The 17659-nt window shown below is 40.9% G+C and overlaps 2 protein-coding genes across 3 annotated transcripts; one reads left to right on the top strand and one right to left on the bottom strand.

Annotated features, from left to right (window-relative positions):
* Positions 1–1115: 1115 nt before the first annotated feature.
* Positions 1116–10543, top strand: LOC104949435 (exostosin-1c; the record flags this gene model as incomplete). Its single annotated transcript, XM_010775793.1, has 9 exons — positions 1116–1223; positions 3005–3124; positions 5115–5247; positions 5556–5674; positions 6073–6168; positions 6609–6695; positions 6792–6952; positions 9553–9724; positions 9814–10543. Coding segments are annotated over 9 exons (1182 nt in total), but the record flags the coding sequence as incomplete, so codon positions are not given.
* Positions 10544–10951: 408 nt separating this feature from the next.
* On the bottom strand, positions 10952–15848 carry LOC104949433 (mediator of RNA polymerase II transcription subunit 30). 2 transcript variants are annotated; one of them, XM_010775792.1, is made up of 5 exons: positions 15697–15848; positions 14539–14778; positions 13336–13494; positions 13010–13099; positions 10952–12208 (listed from the first exon to the last, which is right to left on the bottom strand). In XM_010775792.1, exons 2-5 carry the CDS (start codon positions 14764–14766, stop codon positions 12116–12118), a joined length of 570 nt encoding a protein of 189 aa, XP_010774094.1. In that variant the 5' UTR covers positions 14767–14778; positions 15697–15848; the 3' UTR covers positions 10952–12115. The 2 variants fall into 2 exon arrangements, with proteins under 2 accessions (XP_010774094.1, XP_010774093.1); XM_010775791.1 differs by having other exon boundaries at positions 10957–12211.
* Positions 15849–17659: the final 1811 nt, after the last annotated feature.

The raw sequence follows: 17659 nt of genomic DNA, 5'->3' as shown, positions 1-17659 counted from the left end.
GGGGGGGGGGGGCTTGAGATGTTTTAAACTCACCCTCACACACCCTCATCTCTTGGGGAGCAGACTGAGGCGAGCCTGGGGCCGCATTTCAAATTTAAAGGCCTTGGATTATCACTCTGGGAGTCTTTGTGTGACCTTGTTGGAACCCGGGGCTCATTCTGACACATACACAGTCCTACAAGCTTCCCTATTTGTTCGAGTGTCCTTCAGCAGGTTTATTCTCGGATGAAATGCAAGAGCATGGAAGCCCCGTTGGGCCAGAGAGAGCGTTTGATCTCCACCAATTTCGCCTGCTGCTGCTGCTGCTGCTGCTGCTGCTGCTGTTCTCTGGTGGTTTAATTAGAAAAAAAGTGGGGGGAAAAAATAACACCCGGACGTATCAACACTCCAGACCACAGAGAGAGAGAGAGAGAGAGAGCAGGATGGGATGAGAGTGCAGTGGAAATGGAAAAAGGAGTACAGAGAGAGAAAGTGAGATGGGGAGACCAAAGGAGGGCTTGGAAAGCAATACAAAAAAAGTGGAACAACATCAAAAACCTGTCAGTGGATGAGCGAATAAGGCAACATCAAAAATCGACTAATAAAGCATGATGTCTCCACGTATCAACCGGCTCTTTCTAATCTCCTCCCATCCCCTCATCCTTCTCTTTTTTTTCTTCAGTTTACCCCTCATATTCCCCCTCGTTCCTAATTAGTACAGAAGGAATAAGCCACATCTGTGTTTGCATGTATATGAGTGGCAGTCCTCTAGGGCTTCCTGGGAAAGGAGAGATAGGAGGTATAACTCACTGCAGCCACTGTTTAGGGGTCTTACACACACTCAGCTGCACATACATTTACACACAAGGGTATTGATCACATTGTCTGATCCTCCAGGGATGTCACCGTGCCAAGCAGCTGAGACTGAACTCCGACAGAGTGTATTATATCCACGCAGCTGCATTATGTCATGTTGTGTTGCCAAAGAGAAGCTGGCAACAAGGGAGGAACCAAGTCAAACTACAGCTGATTGCAATTAAAAGTGATATACTGTATATGTTTGTTTCAATTTGCTCTTCATGCCATCACTGTCAATTTGTCTCTGAGACTGTGATTGTGTATGTGTGTGTGTCCAGGCGGCGTGTATCCCAGTGCTGCTGAGTAACGGTTGGGAGCTGCCGTTCTCTGATGTCATACAGTGGAACCAGGCAGTCATTGAAGGAGATGAGAGATTATTACTACAGGTAACACACACACACACACACACACACACACACACACACACACACACACACACAGAGACGTTTGCTCACTTTCATTTACAGATGCAGACAAACACAGACACACAACTAGAAAAGGCTGGAGGGTCTTCCTCTCACATCCCAAACTAAGAACAGTTTCAAATCTTTCAATTGTCCCTCCCTGATCGATTAAAGTCAAAATAGCGGTGAAAATAACAACATTGGGGATTTTCTCTTCGCCTCGGTATGTGCCTAATTTAAGTGGATTATAAAATTTGGGATTTGGTAGTAAGTCATCAATGGTGCCCCTTGGTAACTAGGTTAGGCTTGTTTTTTTTAAGTTGCAATGAACGCAAACACGACGGCCTTGAGTATACAGTCAGAAATGTGCACAAAGATATCAGGCAGGTCCAGTAGTATGTGATATCAGCTACAGACAGACAGACAGGTACACAAGCACACATACACACACACACACACACACACACACACACACACACACACACACACACACACACACACACACACACACACACACACACACACACACACACACACACACACACACACACACACACACCAATGTAATAATCAAATGCGGAATGAGAGATTACATTGAGGAACAGATTCTAGTTGGTTTAGCCCAGACGAGGCTTCATCACTGCGGCTCTCTGTTACCTGTATCAAGGAGAGTGGTTGCAGGTTGGGGCCCCTTGACATTACACACCCACAGAGACCTTAATCCAGAGTCAGTTCAAACGCTCTCGCTTGCTCATCCTGTGTATGTCTCTTCTCACACATTCACAAACACAATGGGAAAGGAAAGCCGGCTCACCCTCAGCTACAACCTTTATCTCTCTCCCTCACACAAAGCACACCATGTCTGCTCTGCATTGATCTCGCCCAGTAGAGGACACAAATTGGCATTCAGCTAATGAACACGAACCAGACCCGAGAGCTCGGAGCAGGGGAGACATTTACGAATCAGGACAGAAATGGACTGAAGCCGAACTCATCAGTGACATTTCTGCACACCTGCCTGCAAAACTATATAATATGCACACAAATATTCTGCCTGTCTATGATCTGAGGGTAAGGAGCGTCAGGTTTTTTGTAGAAGAGGCAGATTGAGGGTAGACACTTCAGACAAACTCTAGTGAAGCTGTCCTTCAGATGTACTTTGGCAAAAAAGTAGAAGGATAGGGAGAAAGTGGGAGCAAGGTTAAGTAATGAAGTCTGGAGAAAGGGAGGTTTGCGAAGAGAAAATGTGAGGTTTAAAGAACAAAGACAAGAATGTGTGAATAAGAGAGAAAAAAGAGATTTAGCGGCCTCCCGGCTTTTTTAACTGGCGCTCATTAGGAAATGTGTTAGCTGTGTGGAGACAAAAGGGTTTAAAGAAGGCAAGAGCTCCCACTTTTCTCAGTTCAACGTGGCTTTTTTGCACTTTGATTGAGCCGCCGAGCTAAACTCTCTAAGTGATTTAATCAATTTTGGGGATTCACTTGAAAATGAATGTCGTCTTTACTAATTAGAGTCTGATTATCTGAACAACAAACCCAAATAAACTCTGATTAAAATGTGTTTTTAGGGGGCCGGATTAACCAACTACTCAATTTAGTTAACGCAGTTTTGATCACTTAAATGCTATTTCCTCCTTTTTCTTTTTTCTGTTCTATTTGAACACAACTTGCTTCAAAAACCAAGTTCAATTATTCCCTGTTCTTCCTTTTCATTTAGTTTTCTCACTGTCTGGATGTTTTACTCTTCTCATCTTTTGTCTTCAGGTGCCATCCACAGTGAGAGCCGTAGGGAATGAGAGGGTCTTGGCCCTCAGACAGAGGACCCAGATGCTATGGGAAGCCTACTTTTCCTCTGTGGACAAGATAGTCCTCACCACACTGGAGGTAAGCCTCAGCCTTAACACTCAGTAATAATGGCCCCATGTGATAGAAATATTTTTCTATGGCTACAGAAACTAACTGACACAGGGAAAACTGCAAGGACTAGTAAACGGTAGCTGGTGATCTAACTTCTGACACGCTTAAGCAAACGGGAAAATGTAAGCGCTATATTTACTGTACCAGTATTTTTTTGGATTGTATATTTGGTACTCATTGGAGATTGGAAAAAAGCCATCAATCTGGCTGTAGGTTACCAAAAAATAACAATCGTCATCTAACCGACAGCACAATAAGATATGAACTGACATTTTTGAAAAAATCTTCACGTCAGGTCTCCATTTATAATCTCAAGTTTGAGATATTCTACATTTCTGACAGAAACAATTTTGCCCACTTAACTTTAATGAGTTCACACATTTATGGTGAACTGTCACTATTGCTCTGTTTTAAAATTTAAATTGGGTTTATCGCAAAGGTAGTTTTTCAAATTCCAGAAATTAGCTTTTTTTTCTAAACTGTTAATACATCAACACAGTAAGAGGAATTAAAATGCAGAATAAGCATAAATATAAAACGTTGAATTGTTGATAATACAAGCATGTTGAGTTAATGTTGCATTGCAATGTAGCGGTTTTAAATGCTACAGTAGTCTTAAAGTCAGAACAACTCTAAACGATCATATAAATAACCTTAGCTTTTTGGCCTCCTCAGGACCTCTTGCTCCCACAAATGCATTTAGATAATGTTGTTTTTGGCTGGTGAGCATTGCCTAGAAACCAAATGTTTAAACGCTGAGAGTTTCTGCTACCATACAATTCTGTTTGGGAATGTGAGAAGACATCCAGTGAAAACATCTACAAATGCAGCCACTGCAGTAAACACAGGTTTCCTGTTGAACAAACAGCCATAGTTGCTACCTTTCTGTGGTTTACTGCCTGTGTGCTATCATCAGTCCTCTCAGAAAATCTTTTCACATTTGAATCAAACCAACCTTCTATCATTATGATTACGGGGTTGGACCTTGGCCTGTGCTCCATATTCTTACCCTTTTACTATCTGTGTGGCACTAAAGGTTTGAGGGAGCATTTCAAAGCAGCCCACATCCGATCTGCCTGAAGTCTCAGAGAAAGTCCCCCGATGTAAAGAAATTATATATCATTACTTTGCAAATATCAGTCTCAACCTGCCAGTTTCTGCCTCACTGCTTGCTATTATCAAACTAGAATCAGAAAGCTACTTGGGATATTTTCTGTGATCTTCGCAGTTCTACTTCTCCAAATGTTGTTTTGGATATTTGAATACGCCAAGTATAAAGTGTACTTCAAAGGTAGTTGTTCCACTAAGTTCATGTCATTTGAAGGTTAGCCTAAGGGTTGGATGATGAAACGGAAAAAAACACCTCCTCTAATAAACAGCTTTTCTGCACACTGCCAATGAGAATTTTAAGCAAATAAAAAAATGGTGGAACAACAGATTTAACCCCTCTGAAATCTGAAGAAATCACACAGTGAGTGGTAGGATTTGCACTGGGTTGTGTATAAAGGCGAGTCTGGCAGCCTCCTAGTGTATTTGCTTCTGGGGATTTATGCTAGAGATAATAAAGGAGAGGTTCTGGAGGTTGGTGATAAGCTGCTTATATACATACAGCATGCAGAGGGGAACCTCTCCCCATGGGAGACAGCTGTGCAGTCAGCCTGAGGTCAGCGAGGCAGAGGCTGTTGCAGTGTGGACACCTCCTGTTGGTGTAGCATAGGAAGTACACAGTGTATACATTTGGGTTGCTATAATTTGCAAACACAAGTGTGTCAGGTCTCAAATTGCAGTGGAGTTTACATTAAGCGCTAAGACTCTCATCAACCAGCTTGGAGGGAGAAAAAATGTGTTGCAGGATTATACCAGATGAGCACAACAGCCACTTTAACAACGCTAAGGAAACTCTCTGCTTCTCACATTGCAACCCTTCTGGAACATTGTCCTTTTTTCCCTTCCACAGATTATTAAGGATCGTGTTTTCTCTCACATATCGAGAAACAAGTACATGTGGAACTCCCTGCCAGGAGGCCTGCTGGTCCTGCCAGAGTACTCCACTCACCTTGCACATTTCCCTTTCTACTACCTGGGATTAGGTAAACACACTCTTCATTTAAATCAGTGTGCACAACATGCACATCTTGATTGCACATCGAGGATGTTGGTGAGACTATTATGTCAGAGCTATTGAGGTGTGAGTGGAGCAATCAATTGTATTTACTGAAGTACTTTTATGTAGTTGGAATTTTCTTTAAACATGCTAAAATATATGTTAAGAATATAGGGTATGATTATTTCAATTTATTTAAGCAGTAATTTTTTTATGTTTTTAAAGAAACTTATAAAGCAATGGGTGTGCCAAACACTCTCTTACCCTTTGTATTTTTTCTGTGACCTTACACAGGGGTCAGTCCAGGTCAAGAGTTTACTGCTGTCATCAATGCCGTGTCCCCATTGGTCTCCCAATCTCAGCCAATCATGAAGCTGCTTCAAGTTGTCTCCAAGTCCAAATACTGCTCGCAGGTACACAATATAATTAAATGAATAAGCAAGAAAAAAGTAAAAGACAAATACTTGTGAGAACCGTACCAGGTGATTTATTTCTCAATATATAGTTGTCTATATCCCTGGAATTATTATATGTGAATAAACTACATGAAACTATAATTTGTTAGTTTTAGATTATTTTTTAGGACACATATATATTTTTTTATCTGACGTGATAAGGATACAGTAAAAACTTGAACAGAAGCTAGAGCCATCCCTCGCATTTATAATTGTATGAAATAAACATATGTCAAATGTCAGTTGAATGAATTGTAGAAAAGATGTCCACTATGGCAAGAAAATGGGAATCACTAATCTTATATCTCTTTCCCTATACAGTATGAGTAATATTAATTTACTTCCTCCTGCTCCAGATCATCATCCTGTGGAACAGCGAGAAGCCCCCTCCCGGTCGCAGCAAATGGCCTCCGATGCCCGTCCCCCTCACTGTGACAGACGGCAGAAGGAAGGTGAGAGCCAAAGCCCCCTCACAGCTCACACTGAAGCCCGCCCTGACGTCTGAGTGAAGGCATGACAAACTGTCGGCTGCTCAGTCGCCCTTTGTCTTTCTTTCTGTTACCCCATTTTCTGCCCCCCCCTCATTGATGTCTATTTTTCTCTGTCTTTCTTCCTATCCATGTATATCTGACATGTCCACTGATCCGTGTAGCATTCGGTTTCATAAATGTCACTCATCCTCAATATTTCTTCTCCGTCTCACTTTCGCTGTCTGTCTCCTTTGTTTTTCCCAAAGGCAGAATCTGTAGTGATTCAATCATCTCAGTCACTCTACATGATTAACTATTTCATGATCATCTCTCTCTCACTCTCATAATCTCCCTAAGCAAAGACCAGACACCATAAAGCCCACTGTACCAGAACTAAATTCACTGCTGTATGTCTCTCTCAGACCACCAGTCGGTTCCTACCTCATGTTGCCATAGAGACGGAAGCAGTGCTGAGTCTGGACGAGGATACAGTCCTGCTGACCAGTGAGGTGCGTGTACAAACCAGCAGAACTGAACACATGTAGATGTCAATATTCCTGAAAAATAAGCAGCAATATGGGTAAATTCCATGTCTTTCCTTGTAGGTGAACTTTGCCTTCTTGGTATGGCGGAGCTTCCCTGAACGCATTGTGGGCTACCCTCCCAGGAGCCACTTCTGGGACCCCCTGAAGCGTGCCTGGGGCTACACCTCGAAATGGACCAATGACTACTCCATCGTCCTGACTGGAGCTGCCTTCTACCACAGGTACACCAACATACTGAATAAATAGAAAGTACCATTTGGAGCCTGTTTTTATTTTCATGTTCTCCCTATAGAAAGGATTCAAATAGTATATTTGAAGTAGGCTTGTATGAGGTATTTTTCTAGAGGCTACCTCTGCCTCGGTTAGTTAGTTGTGTTATTTCAGATTCACCTAGTTCACACAATAACAACAATAACAACATAAAAACAATGTAACCCATCGAGGCAGTGGTTGATGAGCAGCTGCCTTGTAACTTAAGGTGAAATTACAGTTTCTTTCCAGAGAATGGCATTGAAGAGATTGTAGATAACCACTTCAGTTCCCCTTTGAAAAAAGGCTGTCTGACGTAAAGGTATAAAGCTAAGTGTTGCTTCGAGCTATATGCTAGGGTCATGCTAATCCAGGTAACAATTTGAAATACAAGTCAGGAGAATCCACAGTAATTAGGATGCATCTATAACGATCCATTTGACAGTAGTTGAGACATTTCAGTCCAGAGAAAAGTGGTGGACTGACCGAACGTACTCATATTTGTCACATTGCCAGCATTTAAGACTGCATATGGTTTGTTTTTGAATATTTTTCATCAGATATTTAACTCATTAACTTCTAACAAGTTTAATATATTCTTCCCGGGCGCCGTACATAATGGCAGCCCACTGCTCCTAACACTAGGATGGGTCAAATGCAGAATGTACATTTCCCCTTTGTGGGACGATTAAGGGTATATAAAATTAGAAATTAAAAAATATGCACGCACCTTCATTTAGACATGCAGACTTGTAACCCAGATCAAAAGAAGATTACCTGTCAGATATCAACGACTTAAAACAAGGGACACCTTTATGAATTGCAACAGCAACGATCATAATCACATAAGTCTAGACACGAAAATCAAAAAGGGAAAATCAAACAGAAGGGAGTAATTATGTGTATGGGTCAGCGTGAGAGAAAAAGGAGGGAGGATGTTTGACTCATCTTTACTTCAAGATGCTTGATTCATTTGAGAAGACCGAAGTCGATATGTGCGATGGCAGAGCGATGCAGTAAGCTCTTACATATTATGAATGATTATGAATGTAATAACTCCACAGGCAGGGCACTTTAACAGCTGTTGAAACCATGACACGTTTTCACAAAGTGGTCATTTTTGTCAGCAGTTTTATGAAAACACACTTTTGTCATTTTAATTTGAATCCATAAAGCAACTGACATTTGCAAGGCACATTTGCATTACCACAAATGCCTGTTTCATCATTTATCAGATAAATGAAAATGAGAAGTCAGTCAAATCCTGGCTTGTTCATTCTGAAAATGCTCAATTTAGTATTTTTTGTCAATTTAGGCAAATGTTTTAATCGCTTATTGTATTGTTAAAGGGAAGGCACCAAATGGCTTTTCTCAGTAGGCCTACACAATACATTTGACAAAATAACATAGTAAATAATTTCCCTGCAACAAATGTCATTAAGTTATACATTGTTATTTTTACTCCCTTTGCAAAATTAAAACTAATTTAAAAAAGAACAATAACAGGTACTACATCACACAAATGTAATGCAAAAATACCAGATACAATCTCCAGTATTGTAAATTAAAGGAATGTAGAACATATGCATTGAACCACAGTTTGTTGGGCTCTATATAAATATCAAATCCCACTTGCAGGGAAATGGTTAACTTGTCCCAGATACATATCATCAACATACATCACACCATCTTCAAATTTCTGTCAAGCTACCATGCCTATTAGCATACAGGTGCTGCGTGCCCGGCCCCCACCTGAGATAGAACACATTGCAGAGATCTCTTTTTGTCTCTATGATACATACTTATTGTAGGTGCTTATCTGAGGTGTTGTCTAAAGGGATTTGCTGTGCAAGTGCAAGTAGCTAGAATTGTGAATACAGACTAATAATAGTGAGACAGAACTGGCAACAGATGTGACAAAATATTCCTGCAAGATGAATAATAGATCAAGGTGTAAAGGAGGTCCTTCGTTAGAAAAATACATTTTTAAATCCTACTTTAAAATCCTGTAGATATTTCTTTTAAATGGGTACCAAGAAGTAGAAATCATGGACAATGAGTTAATTAAATCAACAGTATCTATGAAAAACGTGATCCAGCAGTGTCTTTCTGATTGAAAAAGCTGGTTCATCTTTATGTTGACAAGTCTTTGATGTCATTCCAGACCTTTTATTTTATCAGTACTTATAGTATTGTATCAGTTTGTGTTATCCTCTTGTCGTCAAACAGAGAGTCTGCAGCTATATCAACAGAAAATTCTGTTCTGCAATACAAACAGTTGTTAAAGAAAGCAGAGAAAACATTTACACTCCTCATTTAGCTAACGTTTTTGAAAGTGTTTAAGCGCATGTACTTTTTTTACCACGCAATTTCTATGTTGTATTCATACAATGAAATAGTCTGTTTGTGTTTCCAAATTGTGTTTTTGTGGACAAAGCGCCTTTGGGAATGTAATCTGTGATGTCCGCGTAGTTATTGAAAGACATAAGTTTTTTATCCTCACTACAAATGTCCTATCCACATTTTGATAAAATGACACCTATGCCTGTATAACACTCCCCCTGCCCCACAGGTACTACCACTACCTGTTCACACACTACCTGCCCCAGTCTCTGCGCACTCTGGTGGACCGCACCTCCAACTGTGAGGACATCCTGATGAACTTCCTGGTCTCCGCGGTAACCCACCTGCCGCCAATCAAAGTGGCCCAAAGGAAGCAGTACAAAGAGTTGCCCAGCCCACAGGTTGGTAGCCATTTGTCTTCCTGAGGTGCGTTTATTGCTGTTGACTCTAATGTCAGGTGATGATAAATGTGTCTCGTCCTACCTCTCAGGGCACAAAAACCGTCCCCTGGGCCAACCCGGAGCACTTCAACCAGCGGCAGGAGTGTATCAACACCTTCGCCAACTGGTTTGGCTACATGCCTCTGGTCCACTCTCAGTTTCGCCTGGACCCCGTGCTTTTCAAAGATCAAGTGTCTGTCTTCCGCAAGAAGTACAAAGACCTGGAGAGGGCATGAACATGAAGGATAGAATCGAGAGAAGGGCAGGAAAGCATCGAGGTCTGGTCTAGTAGCCTTTTGGACAGACAGATGGACCTATCAGAGGCGATCAGAGGTTGGAGTGGGTGGGATTTTGCCCATTTCTGACATGGACAAAGTACAGTCATTCAACAGACCCTGGTGGACTGTTAAACATATGAAGAGAAATGGCCTATAAAAGTTTGATAAGAACTTTAAAGGATTCTCCCAGTGTGGTAGGACAACAAAGGAGGACATGTCTTGGCCATGAACGAGGCCCTGTGATTGGGCCTCCAACCGAGGAACATCCCGATTGGACAGCAGAGAAAGGAAGAGTGTGTGTGCTCTTCAGATGTCAGTGCTATTGCTTTGACAATGGGAAGGAAAAGGCTATTTCATGCCAGAAGGGACTGGTATTGGTGCCATGCACTCCAGCTGTCAGTGTTTGTTTCAGCAATCAGTGAATGGACTGTTGCCATGGAAACAGATCATTTCACATCAAAATGCTAACTGTAAAATCAATAAAGTGATTTATAAATGCAAATTCTGGCATCATGCTGCATACTTTTCAAGCTGTTTCCCGCTAACTTGGCACACCCTTTTTTATTCAAGGAAGACCAAGACACGTTTTTCAGCAGAGATGAAGTATGTAAAACACATATTTAGTGAACAGGCAAAAAAAGACATTAAACTAGTCCTGTATACATTATTGAATAACATATAACCATCCTATTCTTTCAGTCTTGACTAGCACGGCAGCTAACCAATCATTTAATTTTAAATGTGCCACCACACATTACTGAAAGGAAAGCACTCAATAGTCAAGTCTGAGAAGCCGGAACAAGTGAAGTTTTAACAATAAAATAAATAAATCAGTTATCAAAAGTATTTGCCAATTCATTTTCTATCAAATGACTAATCATTTTTATTAAACAACTGTCAAAACCGTTTAAATAATTGTATTTTATTTCCTTAGCAAACATTTGGTTGAAAACCCTGTTTGGACAAATGTAATTGGCTGCAATTTAATCTAAAAAATACAATTACAACAATCAAAAGAACTCCTCAATCACATGCCCCATGCTTTTGTGAATGTTCGTTGTTGCCTTGATGTGATGTCGGAGTGTTAAACTGATGATCTGTTGGTGAGTAACGACAGAAGAATACAAAAGGTCCGGGTCAAAATATGCATCATGTTGTGTTGGTGGATATGCCTTCATACTTATAATATAATCTCAATTGTAAAGCAGATAATGCATTCCCACGCCTGGCCTCAGGGTTGGAATTGAAAACAATGACACAGTGAAACAGTACATGAAAGTATATGTTCAAAAGATTTGTTGAAAAAAAGTTTATTTTATAGAAAACGCAAATTACCCCTTTAGGCCTATCTTCATCCCAGTTTACAAAAATAAATTCACAGGCAAGCAAGTCTGCACAGCCTCAGGGTAAACAGGTGTGTAGCACTCAGGAAGCTAATCTCATTAAGCACATGCACACACACACACACACACTCTCTCACTTATGTACAAAGCACCTGAGATGCATAGCTGCCAAGAGGCTAATTTCAATTCTGAACTCAAAGTGTTTCTACAACTGACGGAGCATAATAAAAGGGGGAAATTGTTCCTTTTGTAAACACAGTCATCAGATCAGCTCCTGAACTCTCATAATCACCTGCGATGCATTCAAGTCCATCTGCTGAACACACTGTGAAGAGGGTGTTCTTACCAGAGGGTGTTCTTACCTGAGACAATACAGGTTTTAAATAGTATGAAAACATTAGTCCATTTGAGTAAACACCATGACAAACAGTACAAACCTAAACCTGGCAGCTGCCTTGTAAAAAAGAGAATGTTGGAGTTGGAGTGCATCAGGTTAACACATTGTATCCTTTTTGCTCTCATGAATCCTATCTAAATCATATTTCCCCTTTAACAGCTTAAATATAATACATTATTAACAGCAGAAGCTCTTGGTCGAACTGTGAGTGTTTTAGTGATGAAGTGCCAACACAAATGTCCTGTATTCCAAATCCAGCTAAATGTTCCCCTTTGCCATTATGCAGTCCATACGTCTACAGAGCAATGCTTCTCCTCATGAGAGAGTGCACGTGTCACTTCCTGAGCGTCAGCATGGCGTTGACGTCCCACAGCAGGTTCCTCATTTGATCCATCAGCACCTTCATCTCCTGGTTCTTCTGACGCACCTTCTGCAGGAAAAGACACATGACGTCCATCAAGCTTTTACCTTACAGTCATCAGAAATATACCCACCATAAAAAAATATATTATATATTATTGAGGCTTCATTTGATTCTTGCTGGAGGACTTTCAGGATTAAAAATATAGTTATTTTAAACGATGTCCTACCATAAAACAAACAATCTAACAAGCCTCAGGCAAGCTTTTCCTATATTTCGCCTATGGCTGCCCGACGGCAATTTCCAAACATACCTGAAATCTTCATCCCAATGGAACTCTAAATCCTCTCTTATGTTTGAACTGGGATTTAAATGTATTCAAGCTGCACACGATGCTTGTCTTCCTGCATTTCACCCACAAGACCAATGAGTAGCATCTGCCTGTGTCTGCACTGCCACCTAGAGGAAGTTGCAGCGGACTCTAAAAGCTATGTTGGTTAAACTCAAATCCTAATGAGAAGTCAACTGATGTCACGAATGTAAAAAAAAGAAAGTATAACAATGTTAGACTTCACTACATCATATTGAATTGATTTAGAAGCTTGTCAGTGTTTGCTTTTAGATGTCCTCTTTATTTTGCTAGACCAAGTCCCACTGAAATATCTGGCAATTCGTGGCACTTTCTCCAAATTTGTAATCACCTTACAGCATGAGTTTTATATAATAGTGCAATATAACGACTAATTGCAACCTGACAGCAGCATAGGGAGGTGTAGCTGTCACACTAGTCCTCTCTCTGCAGTGAATACGTGTGAAGTAACTGCTGGTGATTAATACTTGTGACGAAAACAGAAAACAGGAACACACCTCCAGAACCTCTTTCCTCTCCTGGTTGACAGCAGGACTGCAGGGCTCCACTTTGACAGAAAGAAGCTCCTCTCCAACGTATGGCAGAATCTGAGGCCACAGAGTACATGGAAAACGGTTATTCCCTCCTGAATGCATTGGGTTTTGATGCAGACAGAAAAGAGGTTTGATAAATTGACTATTTTGCAGATGTCTTCACTCTTGCCCTGATGAAAGGATAGCAACATATGTGTTTCAAGATATATTTATCATTTATTTCCGTCAAGAAAAAAGGGAAATACACATCAAACTAATATCCAAGCAGGACTGAATGGTCCCTTCCTGACCTCTGCTGGTCCTTCCTGGAGGTCAGAGGTCATCTCCACACAGCGTTCGTACAGCAGCCGCAGCTTCCTGAAGAGCAGGGCGAGCTGCCTCAGGTGTTCCTGCAGCTTCCCAAAGCGGTCCTGGTACATGGCCTGGCTCTGGGTCACACCGTTAGGAAGCTAAGGAAACACAACACACAGAATCTGTTGTCAGTTTCACTATCATTTACATGTGCAGATATCAAAAATGAGTTGCTTATAATCAGAAGAGTCTGAAGACAGAATACAATTCAAGTTTTTACTCTTGGTTTTCTGAGTGGTTAAAAGCTGAAACTGTAAAACATTGTCAAGAATTCCATCTTTTTTCAATATTTTAACGCCGTATTTGATGTGATAGAATGTATATGGTGTTGTGTCGATTGTGAAATGCTTGACAACTAAATGTTTGAGTCCACGGTCCTTTGCTGTTGGAGTTTCATTAGAGAGAAAAAAGCTTGCTCAGTTTAAATGGACCAGGACAAGCTGGGAGAGGTGAGAGAAACACGGTGAGAGACAATTAGAGACAGAGATGAGGGGAGATGGAAGACTTAGTAAGACAGATGCTGAGGAGCATGCTAAGCAGATACGCCAGGGAAGGGTGATAATGCAGACTGACAGATGAGAAAGGATCCCTGTAAGCAAAACACAACAGCCATAAGGTTAACCTCCAAACACACCATACAGGAAGAGCAGAGTGTAGTTTACTCTGTAGTGAAACGTAAGTTAAATTAGGTAACAGTAAAGTCCTGAATTAAAATGTTATGGCCCGCTCATCAATGTAGATAGAGGTGGACAAAGCCTCTCCAATCCACTATTGATTACTCCATTCTCTCTCACAGGAAAACCTCTCTATTGTTTGACCGTCATATGTGAGCTTTTGCTGCTATTAGAACTTATAAAAAATGCGTCTTGGAATGTTCATGTTTGAATTATTATTCATACAAAATAAGCAACACTTGAACACCCTGAACAACACCATATAGGCTCTTAAATGTGTCTTTATTACACTACATTCATAAAAGGACGTTTTTTCTCAAAAGTAGCCACATGGTTTTACTATAACAGGTGATGCTACTAAATAAGAGACTATGTGCTCTAATGCAAAACCAGTTATTCACACCACAGTTCTCATACATATGGAGTAAAACTAATTCAGATCTTCAGCTCAGTCCATATATCCAGTACCTGCGTTGCTCGTGTGATCTGGAAAATCTCCATGGTGCGAGCGACGATGTCCTGGACAGTCTCCTGTCCGATCCTGCAGAGGAACACCGGGGAGATCTCCCTCAGGGCTCCCTGGGGGGGCACGGGCTGCTGCCCCGCGGCCGAGGCAGCACCGGGGGGGGCCAGGTGGGGCTGCTGCTGGGGGGGCATCCCTGCCATCCCTGGCTTTTGAGGCAATGAGGCTGCCATCACTCAGCAGGTCTGTGGGAAAGGGATGAGAGGGACACTTTAAATGCACAAGAAACAGTAAAGTAAGTACCGAGGATTTACTCAAGTACTGTACTTAAGTAAGAATTTCAGGTAATTGTACTTTGCTGGAGTATTTCAATTTGTTGCTACTTTGTAAAGGTGAATTATGTACTTTTACTCCAGAACATTTAATGAATACCTCAAGTGACTTTGCAGATTTTGATTAATGATGTGAAATATAATCAACTCTTAAATCAGACTTTAGTTACACCTGGAGTAAATTCACAAGCTACCCTGCAGTATACAAAGTCATTCAAACCAGCTTTGATAACACTTTAATGCATCAATAATTATAATGAAAACATGTAATATATATTATTTTGAAATAGGCATATCTGCATAATGACTACTTTTACTTGTGGTACTTTAAGTATATTTTGATGCTAATACTTTTACTTGAATAACTTTTTGTATGCAGCAGGCTTGTACTTGTAACAGAGTATTCCTACACTCTGGTACTTCTACTTTTACAATATCTGAGTACTTTTCTCACCAGTGCAATACATAATGTGATCTTAGTAGTCAGAACCAACTTGATGTCTAGAATGGGACTAACGTACTAAGGTTACTCACAAACGTTAACCCGGGCTAGTTCATTAGAATAACCGGGAGTTTCAAAATATACTTTTGCACAAAGTCCTGACGGTGTAACGTGTCTCTACACTATCCTCACACTGTTATTGATAACAAACACTAACAGGTATATGATTGAACCACCCACTAAACCAAAGGTACTACAGCAACAAAGGCTAGTCTTGGTGGCTAAACAGGCTAGCCGAAACAATGTAATGTTAATGTAAAGACACTGAGGCTAGCTAGTTAGCCGCTAGCTAGCTATCTACCTGGCGGCGAGTGCAAATAACTGCTTACCTCAATGATCTTCTATCAGATAAATGCTGTCCAAATATCGCCCTCTTGCTCCAGTAATGGCAACAAATAGTTTGAGTATTTATTATTTTAAATAAAACATAATGAGACCTCTCCACTGCTTTCTTTCAGAGAGCGCTGCACGTTATTGTTTTCATTACGTCACTTCCCGTTAGGGCAGGACACATATTTCACCACTAGATGGAGACAGAAGATGTCATTGTAAATACCAACCTTAACAATGTGAATGTCATCTTCTCTATACTGTTGTTATGTCCATGTCTGTGTCTCCGGCCTGTAGGCTACTGTACTAAATAAAAAATTGAACTAAAAAAAACCTAAATACAGCACAGTAGTCTTGGAAGTATTCAGAATGATTTCAATTCTGTTCAAATTTACAAGTTGAGGGGACTTCCGGTCTGCTCCTCACCATGTAAGACGTGTCTCCTCGAGGCAGTGACTAAAGTCAAACTACGAGCACTACTTATTCACAGAGACTTGTTGATACCTTTTATTTATTTGCCTTAGCACAAGTTTATTGTGTTTTTTGCACTTTTGAGCGAGCTATGTCGCCTGCACCGAAGACGGATACATCGCGAGGAGGCCGCTCCAAAGCCTCGCCCTCGATTGAACCTGACCCCCTGCCGAAGCTAGATGCTAATCAAGCTAACCCCCCAGACTGGGAACGGCTTGAATCAATGCTCACTTCCATGAAGTGTGTAATATGCGGGAGAATTTACTCATTGTCCTTTGAACTTCGCTCTGAGATAACTTCAGTAAAGCAAGTATTAGAAAATACAGTTGAACCCATACGACAGCGGCTTAATTCCCATGACCGGACCATACTTGAGCTGGAGCGGGTGAACACGGACAACTGTAGCCAACTGTCTGAGCTGGACACAACAGTGAACTTTCTCAAAGCTCAGGTGAAACTCTCTGACGATACCGCCCTCTTGTCCCTCCTTAGCGGCTCAGAATCAGGCCTTGAGTGTACTCTTACCGATTTTATTTCCTGGTGTGATGACAGTTTTCTGGATTTAAATGTCTCTTAAACCCAGGAATTGATCATTGATTTTAGACGTCACAAGGATGTTCCTAAGGAGTGTGTCATACACAATGACAAGGTAGAAATGGTCAGATCAATACTTGGGCACCATTTTCGATGACCACCTCACATTTGATGTGAATACTGAGTGTATTGTGAAGCGGGGTCAACAGAAATGCACCTTCTTCGCAAACTGAACTCTTTCTCTATCAGGCCTTTTATTCTTGGTCGTTTTTACCAAGCTTTCATTGAGAGCCTTATTTGTTTTTCTTTTATCTGCTGGTTCCATAGCCTTACACTGAAAGACAGGAACAGCCTGAACAGCATGTTAAAACCTGCTCCAAGATCATCGGCGTGAAACAGAGAGACTTAAATTCCTTCTGTAACCAACAGATTCTGCGGAAAGCAGAGAGCATTCTGAACTCTCCAGGTCATGTACTTTCACATGAATTCCGTCTGTTGCCATCAGGGCGTAGATATGCTCTACCTGATCAAAGGACTAATCGCTTTTCAAAATCATTTATCCCTTCTGCACTCAAACTTTTAAAGGCTTTTAACTTGATTATTTATTTATTTACAGTTGCAAGAAAAAGTATGTGAACCCTTTGGAAATACCTGGATTTCTGCATAAATTGGTCATAAAATGTGTTCTGATGTTCATCTAAGTCACAACAATAGAAAAACACAGTCTGCTTAAGTTAAAACCACACAAACAATTATATGTTTTAATGTTTTTATTGAACACACCATGTAAACATTCACAGTGCAGGGTGGAAAAAGTATGTGAACCCTTGGATTTAATAACTGGTTGACCCTCCTTTGGCAGCAATAACCTCAACCAAACGTTTCCTATAGTTGCATATCAGACCTGCACAACGGTCAGGAGGAATTTTGGACCATTCCTCTTTACAAAACTGTTTC

The sequence above is a fragment of the Notothenia coriiceps genome, unplaced genomic scaffold, assembly GCF_000735185.1.
Source record: "Notothenia coriiceps isolate Sejong01 unplaced genomic scaffold, NC01 NC01_scaffold00016200, whole genome shotgun sequence".
Classification (NCBI taxonomy): Eukaryota; Metazoa; Chordata; class Actinopteri; order Perciformes; family Nototheniidae; genus Notothenia; species Notothenia coriiceps.
This window is presented reverse-complemented; position numbering and strand designations above follow the sequence as displayed.